This window comes from Hemicordylus capensis, chromosome 1, assembly GCF_027244095.1.
Source record: "Hemicordylus capensis ecotype Gifberg chromosome 1, rHemCap1.1.pri, whole genome shotgun sequence".
Taxonomy (NCBI): Eukaryota; Metazoa; Chordata; class Lepidosauria; order Squamata; family Cordylidae; genus Hemicordylus; species Hemicordylus capensis.
This window is the reverse complement of record NC_069657.1, coordinates 66388786-66410616: the sequence shown is the minus strand read 5'-3', so window position 1 is coordinate 66410616 and position 21831 is coordinate 66388786. Positions and strand designations below refer to the sequence as shown.

The 21831-nt window shown below is 42.7% G+C and overlaps 1 protein-coding gene across 1 annotated transcript in view; it reads right to left on the bottom strand.

Annotated features, from left to right (window-relative positions):
* The window catches only part of SCG5 (secretogranin V), a 34976-nt gene extending 15120 nt beyond the window's left edge, over positions 1-19856 (bottom strand). Inside the window, exons 1-3 of the mRNA XM_053272135.1 lie at positions 19699-19856; positions 16281-16526; positions 1559-1708 (exon numbers count right to left, since the gene is read on the bottom strand). Of these exons, the coding sequence (XP_053128110.1) occupies positions 1559-1708; positions 16281-16494 (364 nt within the window). The 5' untranslated portion in view covers positions 16495-16526; positions 19699-19856. The remainder of the gene's footprint in view (positions 1-1558; positions 1709-16280; positions 16527-19698) is intronic.
* Between the last annotated feature and the right edge of the window lie 1975 nt (positions 19857-21831).

Sequence of the window (21831 nt, the reverse complement as noted above, 5' to 3'; positions counted from 1 at the left end):
TGAGTATTTGAAACTGACAAGTCTGCAGATGTTACATAACAGAAATACCTGGAGGCCAGCCTTGGCGGGGCGAAAGCAAGCTATGAATTATCTATCAGGCAGAGTAGCAGGGACCACTGGTGAATGGTTTAGGGGCCAGAGCGCTTAAATCTAACTAGTAGATCTTGCTGTGCAAACATCTAAGAAAAGCTTTTCTTTCAGTAAGTCAGTCTACAAACCCCACTGAGAAAGTTCTGTAATAAGTTTAACATGTAATATGTTTTCAGTCTCTATTTGGGTACAGACTGGAATATATATTTAAATATCTGAAAATTGTTTTCCTTAGATACAAGTAAGATATGAATCTACACTCAAAATGTATCCATAAAAGAGGGCAGTCCTGTACAGACAGCAAATAATTTCCAAAGAATGCTATCAATTTTCACATCAGGATACATCATCTTAGTTGAACAACAATGTTTTGGCTGTATATTCAAGGCCAAAAGAAAAAGAAAAAAAGCCAGAAGCCTCTTTCTTCTACTCTTTCCACTGGAGTAATGATTTCAGCCTTGCCGTCTTAACCACTAAAGGCGTGTACTGGGGTAAATAAAACAACAGAAAAAGTACATCTGAAGAAAGAAGAAATCCACATTCAGAATGATAAAAGAGATACTGAACAAAGGAGGAATTCACACGCTATTTCTAGGAAAATAAATTACACACTAGTTGCCTATTGCTCTGTGCATCACAAAGGCTTGTTCATGTGTTTTAGATTATGCGAGTATGCAAGTAACTTCAAAATTTTCATTGAAAGTGTCAATAACATCGTTTCCTGTCATCTAGCCATTTCTCAGCACCATATTTGCATGGGTGGGGATGCAGATCCATGCACTAGGATATCCGCATGGATGGAGTGGAATGAGACTAAGGCTGTGATCCTATGCCCATTTAATTTGGCAGTAAGTCCCTTTGAAACTCAAGTGGAACTTGGTTCTGAGTAAACATGTATAGGATCAGGTTGAGTGGCTATAATACTAAGTACACTTAACCGGAAGCAAGTTCCGTTTAAATTACTGAGATAAGACAACCTATCAAGGTATTTTGTAAAGTTCTCTAATTTGGTACACACAGCTCAGTCAGAATTGTCTACAGTGGATGGCAATAGCTAACCAGGATTTTAGACAGGTATTTCCCAGCCTTTCCTGGCGATGCCAGGGATTGAACCTGGAGCCTTCTGCATGCAAAGCAAATGCTCCTCCACTGAGTCCCAAATTGCTTTTTGAATCGGATTCGCTTAAAAATAATTAAGGAGTGTGGATTGCTACCCTTACCTTGTGGATGTTTGAACAGTTTGTTTATTGGCTTAGGAAGGCATATCATGGTTTAGCTTTGCAGCTCCCTGAGCAAGGGAGCTCAGGGGTTGTTGCCACTTTTAAAGAAGAAAATAGCACGATTCAAGAAACTGAATAGGAATGATTTCGAATATGGGTGCATGTTAAAACAATCACATTATCAAGTTTCAGAGCTGCTTGTACTTCTGTCTAAAAAGGAATCAAATTAATGATTCTGTGCAACTTACCATTTTTTCCAATTGGACATGGATTTGGAGGATCTGGGTACCCCTGATCTTCACTGAAATCTTTAGGTATATTGTCACCTGTCAGTTCAGCTACAATATTTGGAATATTTCCATAAGGACCTAAATGCTGCAAACCTTCATGTGCACCACCTAAGGAAGACAAAATCACACACATCTATGAATGTTTGTTTTAAAAAGTATGCACACACAAACCATTACCACCGCTTGGGTCAAGACAGTTGTCCCCCACCCGAGCTTATGACAGATAGTTTCCACTAGTCAATACCATTCCCCATTCACTTCTCATCAGACAACATTTAACTATAGTTTTCAAGTTTACTGCTAACCTTGAACCTATGTGCATTAGAACTGACCTCAAGTACCACACAGCCTGGGGAAGAAAGATTCTATGGTTGGCAAGTTGAAATGACAAGAACAGAAGTTTTAAAATAAGAGCATTATAAGCCAACATCATAGCCATATTCAGATATTACACTCTACCTGCACTCAGATCTCTGTACACACATATATTTCTGTGTGAATTACTGTGCCTGAATTAATTTTAAAAGAGAATCTGCATACATGTTCCTTGAATGCATGGTACAGTCAGAAAGTGTACTGCTGTACCTGTGTTCAACTTAACATGTAAATAACTGTACTCATGTACAGATCTGTACCTGTGTACTCATATTGTACAAGTGTGGAACATAGTGTATTAATAGGATTTCTTGAAGGTGGAGTAGGTGTCCATTCTGCCAGTCCTGGTTTATCAACCAGGATTTTTCTGCCACTCATTGCCAAATTACATGTTATATTAAGTTAAAAACATCATTAGAGCTGATGTACTTGGGTTTACACACACGTACGTTTCACCAGGCTTCATTTCTCCAGCCTCCACATAGCTGTGCCACTCGCTGCAGCAGCAGTCATGTGGGCTGGCAAGTTGTGCGGCTGGCAGAACACTGGTGGTCATGTGGGGGAAGGTGGGAACGATCCTGCCTCCCCCCTGCCCCTTCTCTGGCCCCAGGGTTTACTGGTTGTGTGAACGACCTTAACATTTGATAGAAAATGGCACTCTGGGTGGCAGAAGAGGCTTGATCTCACTTGTTCCTGGGCAAGATACTGCACCAAGACATCAGTGCATCACTCAGTGCTCCATTACAACTACACATAATTACAAGTTTCAGGCTGTCAGTATCTTGGCAGGAAGTTTTGGCTGCTTTCTTCTTCAATAATCATTTAATAAACAGAACCGTAAATATGCATTTATGCCCCCAGATTAAAAAATTTAAGAATGAACATTTTGCACTGGAATGTGGACAACACACATACAGTACTTTAAATCTTCATCTGAGTGACATTTTTCTTCTCTCCACAAAACTAATTAAGTGTTGTGGGGCAGCAACATTGTGCAAGAAGACAAAGGGGCTATTCTGATGATCTGCAAAAATTGGGCTAGGAGAGCCTAGCCCGATTTTTGCAGGTCGTCAGAACCACTGGGCTCGGCTGCGAGCCGGGTGGTTCTAGAGCGGGTAACCCGCTCAAGAACCCCTGCACCCAAACCAGGTTTGCGGAGCGAGCGCTCCGCAAACCTGGTTTCCAAAATCATGAGTAGCTGCGATGCGGCTTCGCGCCACGCCTACTCATGAGTAGACCCCCGGAGGGGAGGCGAAAAGCCACCTCCCAACTCTGGGGGTCTCCCCAGTATGCCCTGCGCACTCACGCAGGGCATACTGGGGCTTCTGGGGGCCGTGCAGCCCCCGCTCCCCTCAGCCCTATCATGGAGCTGGCAATCGTGTGGGTGGCCAATCTGGCCACCCAGGACTCCATGCCTGATCGTCTGTGGGGAGAGCAGCCTTAGCCCACTCTCCCCGCAGTTTTGCAAAAAGTGGGTCTCATGGATCGTCAGACCCGCCTCCCTTTGAACCACATTTAAAAATACTATTACAGTTTTGCAGAAATCCTATATTTGCTTTAGAAATCACATAAATCCCACCATAAGAAAATAGTCCAAGAACAAGGTTAAGAGGATTAAGAACAAGACTAAATATAAAACATTTACTTTTGTGCATCGTTTTGTCTTGCACATGCACATGCAAACTGTTAACAAAGGATGTGCTGGTATAAGTGCAGCCATATGAAATTTCATATGAAAAATTGAATCTCTAACATAAGAGTACATTGGAACTGAGGGTCTGCATTTCCCTTTTGCAAACCCATCTTAATCTAAACTGGAGGATAGTGTTCACAGCTATTAGCCATGATAGTTATATGGAGCATCCATGTTCAATAGTAGTATACGATAAGTCCCAGATGCTGGGGCAAACAACTCCATGCCTTGCTGATGATATTTGTGAAACACCTGACTTATTATTGGAAACAGAATGCTAAACTAGATAGACCTTGGTCTGATCCAGAAAGGTAGTTCTTTTATAATCCAAAAACTCTTTATTATCTTTATTATTGTTATCCAAAACTCTTTATTATCCAAAGTCATGGAGTGCCTGTCTATATATACACATCAGTGTGGCTTTTGTGCACAGAGCACTCCCAAGATTAGTAGAAGTGGGCAGGTTGAAGTAATTCACTTCTTTTTATCTTTGACAGGATAATGAGAAGCAGCCAACAGTGGCAGAGCAGTCATTTGATGGATCAAAGAGCAACACATTCTTTATTCTGGAATGGACAATCAGCATTAACTGCCAAAGATCATCTATGGAGGCACACATTCTACTTGGGAGTAACCTGTCCTACATAGCATCACTCACCATATTGGAAAACCCAATCAGGAGGAAATGAGCTTTCAAATAGACTTGGGAACATGGAAAATAGTCTACAGATAAAACCAGATTCCTAATCTCCTACAAGTTATTATGGTTTCCTCCAGTCAGTTTCCTTTTCACCTCGTTCACTGGGCAAATTCTGTATTATTGAACATATTTTGGCAAAGTTCTGTCAAAATTACCAGATCTTCCTGTTCCTCAAAGTGGAAAGTCACAATGGTGGTGTTGGCCTTCTTTTCAAATGTGGATAGTTCTGGATTCTGCCCACCCACCCGCTTCACAGTGCTTCTCTTCCTTTGAAATTAATTCTGTGAGACTTGACACCCTCTGCACCTCCATATTGTTCTGGGTCCTTTTTGAACTACATTTCAGACCTTGATGAACTTTGTTTCCTCTCATAACTAGGGAAAGGGGTAAGCTAATCACAGAAAGCAAGAGTTGGCAGCTGGAGGGCACTGCAAAAATCACACAAGGTCCCTGCTGGCTGTGTGACCTGCATGTGAGATACTTACTGCTGGAAACACCAACAGAAGTCTGCAAGAGTGTGTGGATGCTGGCTAACCTCTCAGGTTCAACTTATTCACAAGTTCATTTCAAAGTGCTGTTTATTGCTGTCTGGAAGAGCTGAAGTTTGGGTACACCCTAAGAGCCAAATTCTGTAGAAATGTTGCAAAATGGAGGGACAGGGCCACAAAACATGCTTCTCAGTGCTACATCTTTGTTGTTGTTGTTCCTCTTGGAGCTGACAACTACTGCATTCACAACATATTTTAACGCAAATATAAACACAGGCTCATCAAATGAATGTTTGCTTGTCTGTAACCCGCAAACGGAAGATTCAATGTTCTGCATTACATTCTACACACTGTGCAGCCGGATATCCACTTAGATGATGATAGAAAGTCCTTGAGATACCATCAAGCCAGCTTTTGTACACTGTACAGACTTCTTTGCGCCAGAGCTCTGCTCGCTATGAAAAAAGGCAACTCACAGTCTCCATATATAGTCTATTATTTATTGTATGTATGTAGTTAAAATTTCAAGTGCCTGCCAAAATTTCCTTGGACTACATACAAAGTAATCATGTATACCAATACATGTTATTGTTTCCTTTAGTTCAGACTCCCCCGCCCCCGATGCTTTGTTTCCCCCAAAAGGCAGAGTCAATAATTCCCTAATTTTAATGTTATATTATCGCACTTTTGAGTGATTTCATACTGTTTGCAAATTTTATTCCTTATAAACCTTCATGAACTGTTACCTAGTAAAGGACCAGAGTGGCAGAAACAAAGTACTGACTGGTATATTGCAGACAGTAATTCAAACACACCATTAATTTTGAATTGTAGTATCTACATTGACACTGTAGTTCCAGAATAAAAAGCAATGCATTATAAATATGCTGTACTGTCAGTAAGGAAAGTTCACAGGTGACTGCCCTCTTGATGGCACCAATAACAGTGGCCAGGAAAAAATGCAAAGGGAACTAAACATGCAAAGAAAGAAATGAACAGCCTAATGTACAACCACCACCAACACAGGTGATCATTGTGCTGGTTTCAGCTCACCCACAGGTTTTCGAGCTTCACAGATGGGAAGACGAACTGAACCTGACCCCGTATCTTCAGAGTAGTGTTTACAGTGAACCAAAACTGACCCAAACCTAAAATCTCTTGAACTTCAACTGAGCTCCTAAATACAAAAAAATGAGAACTGCTGGTTCAAAAGCAGTAAAATAATCAGGAACACCGCAGATTCTTTAGAGGGGTAGTGAGGCTCTCTCTCTGCTCCAGCTATATTTGGAGACACTATATTTCCCAGATAATAATTTGGAAAAAAGAAAAGGAGGAGCAAGAAATACTGGCAGGCAGGGCCTACAATCAGAAGTCCTCTTGGAAATCAAGTGGAGGCTTGCCCACCTGCAGGATTTCCAGCAACAAGGCCTCAGCATATAAGATTTTTGAACTGAGGCAGAAAACTTCTCATTTTTCTCTGATAACTGCAGTTCCACTTGTTGCCATTTTACCATTCATCCTAAACATGCTATTTTCCTTCTTTTTAAGAATCCTGTTATATGTATGTGTTTATAAAAACCTTTAAAAATGCAAAGAAGTTTAAAAACAATACAAGTTTTTTCTCAAATTAGTTATCATTGTATTCATTTTATAGAGTTGCACTACCAAAAAAGTGGTATTATTTTGGATGAAATGCATCTAAACTAATGCAAAACTGGTTCAAAGTTTCTGAAGTAGTTACTGAACCAGTTTTTAAAATTAGTGTTTGAACCAGAAATGAACAGGAAAGTTAAATATATATATATACTTATGAACTGGAACTTAGCCCTATTTTGTAATGGTTCATCTCCCTACTCATATAACCTACACAGACTGTGAAGCAATTCTCAAGAGTAGTAATATCTGAGCTCCATTTGGCATCCTCTGTAGATTGTCTGTAGAATCTATGGACTTGGGCACTGAAGTCACATATGCATCTCCACCCTCTTTCCCTCCTAGGAGCTTTGTTCTGACTCCCTGAACTTCTGCTAATGGGAATGCCACTCCAAAATGTGTGGGATCAATGTGTAACATTTGCTAGCCTTGAATGAGCTATGCACGGAGGACCTCATGCCCCAAAATTTTTCACAATATTTATTAAAATCTCCAGGATTGCCTGGAGACTGAAGCCAATTTCTGGAGATTCCAGCAATCCTGTAGCTCACATACACAGATGTCTCTGGGTCATAGATGTCAGTGGGTCTTAATCTTCACTGTGGGTCCTAACATGTGATTGACACAGAAACCCAGGGGTTTTGCATCAAGATGGCAGGTAGAATTCCTCAGATGAGTTATCTATATTTACTAGAAAATAATTTAAGACAAACCCCTTAAAAAATAAATGTCGTTCTGATCAGATGATTTCACGCAGTTTACTCAAACAAGGTAACATCCAAGATTGTTATGGTAACATCCATATTGTCTAACATGCAAAAAAATAACTCACATATCATAGATGCTGTTTCCTCAGAATTTGTTCATTCAGAATGGTGATACTTGGATATTAAGCCCATTAGGTGAAAGGACCATTGTCTTCAGCTGGGTTCAGATGAGGATTGAAGGCCTCCTTCCCACCTTCCCAAAGAGGGCCCTTTTCTACTACTGGTAGGACTAGCAGGGAAAAGGCAAATGGCCCTTTTTATTGTCACTCAGACTGAGACAGCCCAACTAAGCTATTCCTAATACATTGATTCTAAATAGGCTTTACTAGCTGTTCTCTTCTTACATGATCAGCATGCTTCTGGTTCTTCTAACAACAGACTAAATTATTCTTCTAGAATTACATACCAACATAAGGTCTAACAATATCAACCTGGTTTGCTACTTGCATGCATACCAAACTCATGGTACCTGTATTTACTCAAAAGGAACAGCACTCTGAATTTCAGATGGATCCCCCTGCCCCCAATTTTTAACATCAAAAAATTGGAGGGGCGGGGGCTAGTCTTGGATTCAGGTAAATACATTATTCTAGAGTCACTCTGGTTCTAGTACTTGAAACATTTTTCCCCAGAATAGCCTAAATGCCAGGGAAGTGTTTATTTCAGCTAGCTTTCAAAGTAGTGAATTCACTCATGGAAAGAAGCTTAAGGATTATCATTTGAAGTTTGGTTGGACAAAACACTGGAAAAAACATGCAAGAGAGAACAAAGCCATCCTAGCGGGGGTGGAGAGTAGGGTGAGCTTTTTGGTGTTCTCAGTGTTTAATTTCAAAGAGTCGGTGAGCCAGAAAGCATCAGATCTGTTTAAGTTATTTTATTTTTATTCTCAGAGTATGTCAGCATAGCTTAATTGCAACCTTTCTCAGACAGAAACCTGTATATTTAAAAATGAAATTTCAGTTTCAAAAGCAGCATATATGCAATTTGCTGCTGAATTAATCTCTATGTGATTTTTATGTTTCTGAGTTGGAAGGTCTGCCATACCTCAAGATACATTTTTAAAAAGCCAGCATGGTGTAGTGGTTAGAGTGCTGGACTAGGACCGGGGAGACCCGGGTTCAAATCCCCATTCAGCCATGAAACTAGCTGGGTGACTCTGGGCCAGTCACTTCTCTCTCAGCCTAACCTACTTCACAGGGCTGTTGTGAAAGAGAAACTCAAGTATGTAGTACACTGCTCTGGGCTCCTTGGAGGAAGAGCGGGATATAAATGTAATAATAATAATAATAATAATAAAGCCATTAACTTTAGACCAGTCCTTTTGTCCTAATGTACCAGTTTAAAGCTGAAGCAGTACAAATAGCATGGCAATAAATTTGTATGGGCACCAAGTATGATCAGCACCAAATATCTTTCAACCCAGGATCTGTAGCTGGTCAACACCAGCACAGTGCCTTTTGAAAGTCTATGGTGTACTGCCATAAATTTAATATAACTTAGTCACATTCCTTGGAATTCAGATTATAAAATATCTCTAAAGCCTATGGTGGTGGTTGTTTTTATCTGGGGCTGGCATCAGCATTTCTGAGATTAGTGCTAGCTTATACGTATAACAGAACATGTGATCAGGCACTTAAGGTGCAATCAATAAAACTCTGCTCTCAAACAATCAAAATGAACGTTTTTCAAGAAAAAAGTTTGATAGAAATTATTTTTAAAAGACTACATCTTTCGTCTTCAAATGCTGGTTTAGGATACTTCTTTAAAAACAGTTAATATTTGAATATTTATACCTGCTTTAAGCATGTCCCCTGCCCCACCCACCCATGCCACACTACTACAGATGCTTAAATGACACTAAGTGAGACTACACAGCAGTATAAATAGAAAATACAGGAAGGCTGTAGAGAATGGACTACTTAATTATTTTGTTCTTTTAAGGAGTTATAGCAAATCTTCAGAGGAAGCCCAGTCAGCAGCAAATAAATTGTTGTTAACATAGAACTTTGATTTCTAACACAAACAGCTTGGACATTATTCCATTACACTCTTACCAAATGCATTTGGCTTCTGCTTAGCTATTAACATACAGTGCACCATCTGCTGACTAAAATGGATAAATAATCTTAAATAGATTCCCAGAACTTACAGCCAGCACTCAACAGCCACCTAATGTCTAAGCAAGGAACAGCAAAGCATTTGTCAAAGTAGTCTTATTTTAATAACAAAAGTTCCTGTCTTTACCATCAATGCTCGGGTTGCATAAACATGGTTGGGTTTCTGAGTGTCAGTATTAACTAGGGAGCTAGTGCGGTGTAATTGTTAGACTTTGGCCACGGAGATTGGAGTTCAAATCCCCACAACAACTGTAAACTTCACTGGCTGATCTTGGACCAGTCATTCTCTCAGCCTAACCACATCCAGGTATGCTACCCTAATCTCATTGGGGAAAGGGTGGATTAAAAATGTGATTAATAACAATACAAGATATATATACACACACACACACACACACACACACACACACACACACACACACATCAGATTACATGAGGCTTCTTTTTTTCATTATGCCAAATACATTTTATTTTAACTACAATTATTTAATTGCAAAACATGCATATCTAATTATTTATTCTGTAATACTTCTGAATCATTCAGAATATAAACAAAGACAATAGCTCTGTTATGTTTCTATTTGAGGGATATATCTACTGAAGGTACAGCAACAGAATATAAATACAATAACTAAATTAGCCTAAGTTGCACATTCAGGAAATGTTTGCACAATGTTTTAAACACATACATCTTCTGTACATATTTTTATTATTATTTTATTATTTTTACATTTTATATCCTGCTCTTCCTCCAAGGAGCCCAGAGCGGTGTACTACATACTTAAGTAGCCATTGATAGACCTGTCCATCATGAATTTGTCCAAGCCCCTTTTAAAGTTATCTAGGTTGTTGGCTGTCACCACATCTTGTGGCAGAGAATTCCACAATTTGATTATGTGCTATGTGAAAAAGGACTTCAGTTAGTTGGTCCTAAATTTTCTGGCAATCAATTTCATGGGATGACCCCTGGTATAGTCATTCTCCCTATCCACTTTCTCCACACCATGCATTATTTTATAGACCTCTATCATGTCTCCCCGCAGTTGTCTTTTTTCTAAAAGGCCCAGGTATTATAGCATTGCCTCATAAGGAAGGTGCTCTAGGGCCCTGATCATCTTGGTTGCCCTCTTCTGCACCTTTCCCAATTCTACAATGTCCTTCTTTAGATGTTGTGACCAGAATTTAAATGTGATGACCTCCAATTTCGGGAGGATGTCTTCTTCTCCTTTATGGCTTCCTTTACTTTACCTGTTAGCTATGCTGGCATCCTCCTGGACTTAGTGATACCTTTCCTCCTTTTTGGTCTCTCCAAAATCTGAGTCAGAGATCTTTCCTAATCCTGCTGCCTCAGATCTTTTAAGAGGGAAATGTCAAGGGTTAAGCCTGGAATCTTTGTGCAGACAAAGCATAATAACAATACATATCTCGTTTGGAGAAAATTTCTCCAAAATGAAGAGTATGGTGAAAAGAAATCTGAAAGGGAAAATCAGGAGAGTCACTTCGCTCCAGAATGCATAGAGTTTACTCAAAACCACAATACTAAAAGCCCAGTTAGATTGTATACCCAAAAGGAGGAAAGGTACCAATAAGTCCAGGAGGATGCAAGCCTGGCTAACCGGTAACGTCAAGGAAGCCATAAGAGGGAAGAAGACTTCCTTCCGAAATTGGAGGGCCTTTTTAAATGAAGAAAATAGAAAGGAACACAAACTCTGGCAAAAGGAATGCAAGGTAACAATAAGGGAGGTGAAAAGAGAGTTTGAGGAACATTTAGCTAAAAGCATCAAGGGGAATAACAAAAACTTCTTTAAATACATCAGAAGCAGGAAACCTGCTAGGGACACGGTTGGACCATTATGAGGGAGTGAAACATATTATTAAAGAGGATATGGAGGTTGCAGAGAAGCTAAATAATTTCTTTGCATCCATCTTCACGGCAGAGGATACTGAGCATATACCTGTTCCTAAACCAGGCCTTTTGGGGATGGAGGCTAAAGAACTGAGTCAGATAGAAGTGACAAGAGATGATATTCGAAACTGTCTGGAAAAACTGAAAACTAGCAAATTACCAGGGCCGGATGGCATCCATCCAAGAGTCCTCAAAGAACTCAAATGTGAAATTGCTGACCTCCTTGCTAAAATATATAACTTATCCCTGCAGTCAGGCTCTGTACTGGAGGACTGGAAAGTAGCCAACATAACACCGATTTTCAAAAAGGGATCCAGGGGCAATCCAGGAAATTACAGGCTGGTTAGCTTAACATCCATTCCAGGCAAATTGATGGAAAGCATCCTCAAGGATAAAATTATAGAGCACATAAAACAACTAGCCCTGCTGTGAGAGAACCAGCAAAGGTAAATCTTGCCTCACAAACCTTCTGGAGTTCTTTGAGAGTGTCAACAAGTGGGTGGATCAAGGTGATCCAGTTGACATAGTATACCTGGACTTCCAATAAGCTTTAGACAAAGTTCCTCATCAAAGACTTCTGAGGAAACCTAGTAGTCATGGGATAAGGGGACAAGTACATGTGTGGATTGCTAACTGGTTGAAAGACAGGAAACAGAGGGTAGGGATAAATGGAGAGTTTTCACAATGGAGGGAAGTAAGAAGTGGGATCCCCCAGGGATCTGTACAGGGACCAGTGTTTTTTAATTCATAAATGATCTAGAAGTAGGGGTAAGTAGTCTGTGGTGTTGTTACTATCCTTTTAACCAGTCTATCAGTTACTATCCTTTTAACCAGTCTATCTCTATTAAAGTAGCTTTTCTGGTCTGTATATTTATGTGTATGGAGAAATCTTGCTAGGGATTCATTGAGAGAATTCATACAGCCACCAAGAATCCAATTTGTATTTGGACTTGCTGTGTATGAACCAGGGGGGTGGGGGGTGGCAGTTCAAGCAAAACCAAAACCAAACCTACCCACCCTGGTTCGAAGCTGGTTCAAATTCAAACCAAACAGGCCAAGCCGGTTTTGTGCATATCCCTACAAAATATTTGTTACATCACACTCATGCAATTAATCCATTTTAACCAAAGAAGGAAAATGGCATCTTTTATTGCACTAACCTCTCTTGGTACAGATAAGCTGTTGGGATGTCTTCTTTAGAAAGAATGTAAAGTAGCTTGGAGTAAATTCAAAATGTTATGGCAGCCACATGCAGATTGCTGGAAATGATTCTGCATGGTAATCGCTCAATGCAGTAACCAGAACAAGTGAGAGCTACACACCACACAGATCATCCCAACTGTGTGGAGAATCTCCATGCTAGTAACTGCCAAGAATGGGCATGCTGGCATGGAGATTCTCCACACCATTAAGCAGCCATGTGGAGTTGCTGCCACACAGAAGGCTTCCCAGCTGCCTACACAAGATGGTTGTACTACATGAAATGGATCACTGTCTAAAAGCTACCAAGGGACAGCAAAATATGTTTACAAACATAGATACTATGCAAAGCATTCCTAAGCTGGCTTACTCAGAAGTAAGCCTCATTGAGTTCAATGGGACCTGAGGTATGATTAGGACTGTAGCATCAAAACACAAATACTTACAGACCAATTTCATGTTGCAAAGGAACCATTTAATACTAATGTGCAGGAAAATTAATTTTGATTACAGGGATCCCTAGCCAACCGTGAGGATTCCATTCTGGGAAAACCTTGCGGTTGGTGAATTCGCAGTTGGCGAGCCATTGAAATCAATGGCAAACAGGGGGTTAGGGGAATCGCAGTTGTGAAAAGACTGCAAAATACAGTAAAAATAGTTTTTAAAACCCAGTAAAATACATTTTGAAAGCCTCAAAAATTACCCGAGCCCTGGAAATCATCCCCCCCAAATCGCAAACACCCCCCACCCCATACCAAAAAATATCTCCAAACCGCAGATACTCGGGTTGCGGTTGGCGAGACCTGCTACAATTTCCCAATCATGGATACTTAAAACCGCTATCAGGAAACCTGTGGTTGGCGAGGGATGGCTGTAATGCAAAAACTCCCCCCCCCGATAACTTGAATCCAAAGTTGAAGAATAGCAACAGAATGACAAATTAATTTTTAAAAATATAATAATAGTAAAAACTTTAGCAGAGGGAAGAAGAGAGAGGTAAGGAGCTTATCAGCTACCCTGTGTCACCCTGCCCTGGAAGACAGTAAGCAGAGCTTGTGGTGGGTACCAGCAGATGCTTCTCTGTTTTCAAGGCTCTCTCTCTTTGGGAGTAACATTGCTGCAGGCCTATGTTGGTGGCATAGCTGCAGCTTCCAGGAGGGCCAGAGTGCTGACTCAGCAGTTTCTGCTGGGCCTTGCATCATCTCCTGGGTTGGCAGTATAAAAGAGCAGGCTGCCCTGGCAGCAAGCTCACCATCACTGGGGTTGCCACCAAAGGGGCAACACCAAAGGGGGGTCACCCCTTCAGGAACCACGAGGGTGAGAGCTCTACCCTGCTTGCTGGGAGTACAGTTTGAGCTGTTATATGCCTGAATGAGGATGTGAACTTGGGGAGAGCTAGGGGTGCTTCAATTAGAGTGGTGTGCACAAATCAAATTCTGTAATTTGAACCACTACATTGATTCGTCAAGAACAGCTCTCCTGTTTTTCTGGGGAGAGCTGGTCTACCAATTGGGGTCAGTGGGTAGACCAGCCCTCTCCTCTGGACTTCATGCATCTGCCCATCTCAGAGGACTGGTCTAACCTGGTCTAGCCTCTAGACCAGTCCTCTAAGGTGGGCAGACATGCTAGGTCTGGAGTTGAGGACTGGCCTACCTGCCTAGACCAGCTCTGCCCAGAAATTTTTGAGGTCCGTTTCCCCAGCAAAACAGGCCTCAAAATGGCATCCAGATAACCCAAATAGAGTCAGGTTGAATTGGGGCTAATTCCTTCAACCTCGGTTCTGGCCCTCTATTTTGAGGGAGATTTGATTTGAGGTCAAATCTGTGAATTGCTCCCGATTCAACTCAAATCAATTTAACCTTGAATCGGATTGCATACCTCTAGTGGTTATGGGTAGGGGAAGGTTTAAACAAGGTGGGGCCTCGTTTACACCAGGAGAAGGGAAGAGTGGCTCAACATACCTATCCTTTCTTCTGGTTGTTCCCATAATGGGAGGGTTCCTGGCTGCCTTATCAGCTTGTCCTCTGGCCTGCTGGTACTGCTGTTTAATGTCAGGTCAGTCCAGAATCAACTCTCTATAATCCACAATTTAATTGTGGAGAAAGGGGCTGACCTGGTTTGTATTACAGAGACCTGGGTGGGGGAACTGGGAGAGATTAGTCTTTCCCAACTGTGTCCAGCTTAGTATATTTAGTGCAGCGTCAGCATAGGCTGGAGGGTCAGGGTTGCTGTAATTTATAAAAGCTCTATTTTCCTCTCTAGGCCCCCTGTTCAAGTGAGTGCCGGTTCAAAGTGTTTGTACCTGGCTCTCAGGACATAGTGTGGATTCTTTTGGTGTACTGCCAGACCCTCTGCCCAGCTATCTCCCTATCTGAGCTTACAGAGGTGATTTCGGATTTGGTGAGAGGATTCCTAGAATGATTTATCTGGGTGACTTCAAAACCCATGCTTAGCTTGCTTTTTCTGGGTGGCTCAGGGCTTCATAGCCGCCATGAAAACCATGGGGCTGGCCCAACACATGAATTGGGGCACACTGTGGGACTGGTTTTTTTCCAACTGGTCAGGAAGATGATGATTTGAAAGTGTGTGGGGGTTGTAATCTGTGCCCTTGTCATGGTCAGATCACCTCCTTCTGAGGTTTAGTGTTTCAGTGGCTATACCACTTTGCATAGGTGGGGTCTGCTTAATATCTACATGAAACCGCTGGGAGAGGTTGTCCAGAGATTTGGCCTGAGGTGTCGTCAGTATGCCGATGAAACTCAGTTGTACCTCTCTTTTTCATCAGATGCAGGTGATGTGGTGACTGTCCTGAATCAGTGCCTGGATGAGGTAATGGACTAGTTGAGGGTGAACAAATTGAGACTAAATCCAGATAGGTCAGAAGTGCTGTTGGTTGGTGGTTCCTCTGCCCATGTGAATGATGTTGAGCCTGTTCTAGATGTGGTTGCACTCGCCCTGAAGGATCAGGTTCACAATCTGGGGATGCATATCTATCCAGCATTGTCACTAGGAGCTCGTGGCCTCTGTGGCTCAGAGAGTCTTTTATCAGCTTCGGCTGACATGCTAAGTGCAACCGTACCTGGACAGAGATAGCTTGGCCACAGTTATTCATGTTCTGGTAACCTCTTGCTTAGATTACTACAATGCATTGTATGTGGGGCTGCCTTTGAAAATGGTTCAGAAGCTGCAGTTGGTACAAAATAGGGCTGCAAAATCATTAACTGGGACTGGGTGCTTTGATCATATAATGCCAGTGTTTTGTAAGTTGCACTGGCTCCTAGTCCATTTCTGGGTCAATTTCAAAGTGCTGATTTTAACCTTCAACGTCCTTAATTGGCTTGGGACTGGGTAACCTGAGAGAGTGCCTTGCCTCATCTGTCCTGACACAGACCTTAAGATCTTCTTTGGAGACCCTGCTCCAAGCGCCCCTGCAAAACAGTGGTCGCACTGGTCGCACCTCATTTATGGAACAGGTTCCCCAGTTAGATTTGCCGGCACCATCATGCTGTTCTTTTAGATGCCAGGTCAAGACCTTTCTGTTCACTCAGGCTTTTTAGAATTTATTTTTAAGAAACAAGTTATTAAATTGTTTTGCTTTGTTCATTTGTTTTTTGGTTGTCGTGATTTGATGTGTTTTATGTGTTTTTATTTGATGTTTTAATGTTGTGTTGTGAATGGCTCAGAAAACAATTTGTTATGGGGCGGCTAACAAATAAAGTTTGTTTGTTTGTTTATTTATTATTATTAACAACAACAGTAATAGAAAGTAGTAAATATTCACCTTCAATGTTCTGTGGACCAACCAGATTCATTGCTTGATGTGCTGGATATTCAACTCTGGGCCTGGCAATGCCCAGTTGCTCCATAACTCCATGCAGAAGTCTTTGGATATCAGCTTCAGAGACTCTGTCTGGGCTCCTAGGATTGTGACTAAAAGCCAAAGCTAGTCTAAAAGCCAGGAGAAATAACGTGCTGCAAAGCAAGGTAGTAGTCATGGTGCCGTCAATCTATATTCTCCAACCTGTGCCTATACAACAAAGAAAACAACAAATAAGGGCATGAAATCCTATGTGCCCCACTTTTAAAAAATATGACCTGTTCATCTTCTATGGCAACTAAGTGGACTAGTTTTTCAAAGACAGGGGTGGAGAGGGCCAGTTACTCTCCCCTGGCTAAATAAAGAGAAGCACCACGTTAAAAGGTGTCTCTTTACCCAGTTAGCGGGGGATTAGGGTCTTTAATAAGACCAGTTAAAAAAATTACAAAGTACTGTACAAGTTTTTGAATTCAGCAAAACTCTTCTTCAGTCTGCATGTTAAGCAAAACAATAACAGAAACAGTGACAAAGAGAAAGAATGAATAATTCCACATAATATTCATTAACTGTGATTTAAATGCAACTCTTAAGCATGCTGATATCTTCACAAATCTTATTTATTCTCATGACAGCCATGTGAAAAAGGACTATATATCCAGGTATATATAAAGCCACTTGCCAGCTCACCAGTGGTGAGTGACCCCAGCCCTCTGGCAAAGAGGACACAAATCTCCTCACCAGGTCTCAGGTAAAAAATAACAGGAATCCATTCTAAGCAGTAACAGAGGGCTCCTGCTGTTTCTTACCGTCCCCATATCCCACAAAATACCCACCTCTCCTAAAACCTCTACCTGTATGCTAGAAAAGGATCTGAGGGAAGGGGGGAAGAGAGGAGATTGGTGGCAACCACTGATAATGGCTGACTAGTGAGCTAAGCATAAATTTGGTAAATGGCCTTAAAACAGTGGTGAATATGCTGGTAACTTCCAGGTTCAACTACGGTAGTGCACTCTACATGGAGCTGCCTTTGTACATAGTCCAGAAACTATCATTGGTGAAGAATGCGGCAGCTAGGCTGGTCTCTGGGACAACCTGAAGGGACCACATAACACAGATTTTAAAATAACTGCACTGGCTGCTGCTCTGTTTCCAAGCAAAATACAAAGTGCTGGTTATTACCTATAAAGTAGAGATGTGCACGGAAACGTGGCCGGGTGATCCGTAAGTGGCAGGCTTGGCACTTTAAGGGTGTGTGTGTGGGGTGCACTTACTTCTCTCGCCACATTTCCCCCACCGGCATCGTTTATTTCCCAAAACCTTCAGGGTGGCAGCATAGCTCCCTGCCGCCCCGTTGCCCTCATCAGCCAGAAGTGGCTGGAAGTACTGGCCGTGCATGGCCCGTCTGCCGTGCACGTGCATGCAACGGGAGCATGCACGCCCGGTACTTCCAGCCACTTCCGGCTGATGTGGGCAACGGGGCAGCAGGTAGGTACACTGCCGCCCTGAAGGTTTTGGGAAATAAATGACAGTGGCGGGGAAAATGCGACGAGAGGGGTAAGTGCCCTTAAAGGCACTGCCCTTAAAGTGCCAAGCCCGGGGCCTTTGAACTTCGAACCGGCCCCAGCATTCGAACCAGCTCAGAGGCCTTTAAAATGACCTCTGAACCAGTTCGTGCACATCCCTAATATAAAGCCCTCAACAGCTTGGGCCCAGGGTACTTAAAAGAGCAGCTTCTTTGTCATGAACCATGCTGCCTGCCTATTAAGATCATCTACGGAGGTCCGGTTATGGTTGCCACCAGCTTGTTTGGTGGCGACTTGGGGCAGGAACTTCTCTGTGGCTGCCCCAGGGCTTTGGAATATGCTCCCTGCCAAAATAAGAGCACCTCCATCTCTGACTGCTTTTAAAAAGTCCCTCAAGACACACCTGTTTTATCAGGCTTTTGACTGAAATTAATTTTAAACATGTTAATTATTTTTATCCCATGAAATTGTTTAAACTTTTTATTCTGTGAAATTGTTTTAACTTCTTTACTCTGTTTTATATTTGTTGTGTTTTAAGTTGTGTGCACCACTTAGAGATACACGTATCAGGCAGTATATAAATATGATAGATAGATAGATAGATAGATAGATATGGATCCCTGTATATATCCCCAAAAACAGACATCAGCATATTTCACCAAGGTCAGGGTAGAATTATTCAAATGTATTGCTACACTCTACACTCTTAGCAACTGAATTGAACGGACTCTTTCTATTCATCTTCCATTATTTCAGATCAGATCCTTAGTCTTGTTTTATGGGTTTTGAAATCCACAAGCTTTAATTCCTTTACAATAAAATTATGTAACTGCACTGCACTCCCTAGCCATGGAATTTATCTGGGGAGGGCTAACTTGTCAGTGATGTGTCTCATATTTATAAAACAAAACAACCCAATTTTCAACATAGCTGCATGTATTTCGCTCTGAAATTCTGCATATATAACTAATATGCACATCATTTTTCCTTCTCATCCATCCTGGAACAACCAGGCTCTATTTATTCTGAGACAGGGTTCTCCAAACGGCTGAACAGATCAAGTAGATTTCTATGCGTCACCAGCTGCCATTCCGCACTAAGCACCGAAAAAATGTTAATATCACACTTCCTTTTGAAAATGTTTCTAGCCGAATTCTACACATTTACACAGAAGTAAATCCACTGAGTTCAGATCTTACTCTGACGTAAGTCTGCCTAGAATATCTGTATCTTAAATTAATGTCATCGCAGTGCATGCTGGGAAAACTCATTTTATACGAATCGCTGCATCTGCCCTATTCTATTCCGCTACAGCAGACGAGGTTTGCGTGGGATCCTAAAATGTACTCTTTCCCAGTCAAAAGGTTCGAAAACAAATTTCTCGCCTTACAACATTATTTTCTCCCCATACGTCAACAGAAGAAGGATGGGCGGGGAGAAGAGAGAGACCCAACTACGACAAATTTAGTAGAGGACTAGAAACAAAGGCTGAGGGAGCCACTCCCGCTGCTTCTGTATGTGGCTCCTCCCTGCTTTTGAGAATGAGACACAAAAAAGCCCTGCATCTCTCTCCGACGTCATCTCTAGGAGGGAGCGCGCCACAACCGCAATAAACAAATCTCTATCTGAGCTTCTGAGGCGTAGCAACAGCGATTTCTGCCCTCTCTCCATCACAGCTTCGTGCTATTAGGTTTTCGCTTCTCAAACCCTGGTCCTTCTCCACTTCGTTCCCCACCTCAATTCTTCCCAAATAGATGCTTTCCCACTCCTTAGAGCCCCAGTAAATGCACACCCCACTCTCCCCCGCCCCATTCCCGCCGTTAGAGATAAAGAGGAAAGAGAGATGCGACTCTGCTCACCGCCAAAATCGAGAGAACCGACGGCTGCGCGCCCGTGGTGGTGTCGCTCAGTGCGCGCAGCGGCTTCGCGCGTCACCTGCTTGGCCAAACGCAGAGCGGGAGGGAGGCTGCTGCCGCCAGTGTACACGGTGCAGTCAATGAATGATTCATGGGCTGAGGGGCGGGAGGAGAGAAAAGCTCATCTGCTGCTTCCCTCGCCTCTGTTCCCCTCTCCGGTTGCAGGTGCATGAACGGTTGCCAGGATTCCCAGAGACAGACAAGGACCAGCAGATGGACTTTTCGCTCCTCACTGGAGATAAGGCCCCGAGGCAACGGTGTCCAAGCTGGTTTTGTTTGGCTTGTGCCAATATCCCCCCTACCCCCTCCTCGCTTTCAACTAACTCTCTCCTAACCTTTTAATACACAGATGGAATCCTACCCAACAACAATCTTCTCAGAACCCCCTTAGTTGCCTTTCCCGTCTCTCCTCCTCCTCCTGCCTGCCATACGCAAATAATTTATTCTATACACAACCATGGAGTTTCCCCCCACCTGTCCTTCCTCTAAGGAGTACATTGCCTCCTCCCCCATTTTATCCTTACACCAACTCAAGTAAGGTAGGTAATGTGAAAGATGGTAGAATGGATGGTACTGTACCACTTTTCAGAGCTGCACCAATAATTCTCAAAGGAGTTTTCAACCCATACCTGTGAAAGTGAGGCAACACTTATATTTGGGGTGGTGGTTGGAGAATGAAGTTGGGTTAAGAGTGAGCAAAGCTAATTAAAATGGATTTTTTATCAGGCCTTCGAGGAGTAACAACAAATGCTTTAAAAACGTCTCAGAGCTGATTTCTGTATGATTAACCGGGGTGGGGTCGGTGGGGGGAGAACGATGAAACTACAGGCAAGACCTGGGTATTGTTATTGATACTTGTTTCAGTGATGAGATGGAAGTCCTTATATGCTCCCCCCCACCCCTTTTTCTATTTGTTTGTTCTATTTGTGTTTTCCTTTTTGTATTGTGGAAAAACTAAATAAAAAATATTTTGTTTAAAAAAGTGAGCAAAGCTAATTGGCCCAACATGGTATGCCTCTCGTTCGTGGCCGATTGGCTGTTGTAATCCCCCACCCTGCAACCACTCCACTGCCAATGATGCAAGCTGATGACATCATAGTTTCAGTGTGGGGTTTGTGAGTAAAGGTGTGTGTGTGTGGGGGGAATAACAGTGGTCTCCTGTTCTGGATGGGGAGACTGCCTTCTTTTTCCACTCAGAAGTCCCTTTCAGAGCAAAACATCATTATCACATAAAATCCCTCTAGGGTTTATAGAACAATGCATTATGCCCAGAATAGCTGAATAGAGGTCTATCCCCATCCTTGCCCCTCCCTGCTTCATCCATGGCCAGCCCATGGAATGGAGACGGATGGTCAAATTTAGGACAAAATGAAGAGCACACAACACGTAATTTGTGGTATCTAACATAAGAACAGCCCTGCTGGATCAGGCCCAGGGGCATAGCCATCATTGTGCAAACAGGTTCAAAGAACCCAGACCGCCAATGAAAAGGGCTGCTGAAGCCCTGTGGCCCGGGCTCCAGAGGAGCCCAGAGTGAACTCCCCTCTCCCACCCCCAGGCAGCTGAGAGCCTGGGTGAATTCTCTATCTGTTATTTCAGGCAGAGCTGGCTGCCTGATAGGACATTTTCCGCTTTCTCTGCCGCCAGAGAGGCCACCTCCAGTGTCAGAGGCAGGATGCCCTGAATACAAGTTGCAGGGGAGTAACAGCAGAAGAGAGGACATGCCCTCAACTCCTGCCTGTAGGCTTCCAGTGGCATCTGGTTGGTCACAGTATGAAACAAGATGCTGGAATGGTTGGGCCATGGGCCTGTTAAGCCGCAGAGCCAGCCGAATGGCGGCCTGGTTCCAGCCCTGCTCGGCGGCCCCCTCCAGTTATGCCCATGCGTGTGATGGTAGTGTTGGGCTCCATAGGAGCCAGGCTTCCGAGAGCCCAAGTGAACTCTCTGTTGTTTCAGGCAGCGCCAGCTGCCCATTTCCCTCTTCCTCTTCCTCCAGAGAGGAACAGAAAGGGGGGAAACTGTCCTATCAGGCAGCCGGCACTGCCTGAAATAACAAGATGAGAGCTCTCTGGGGCT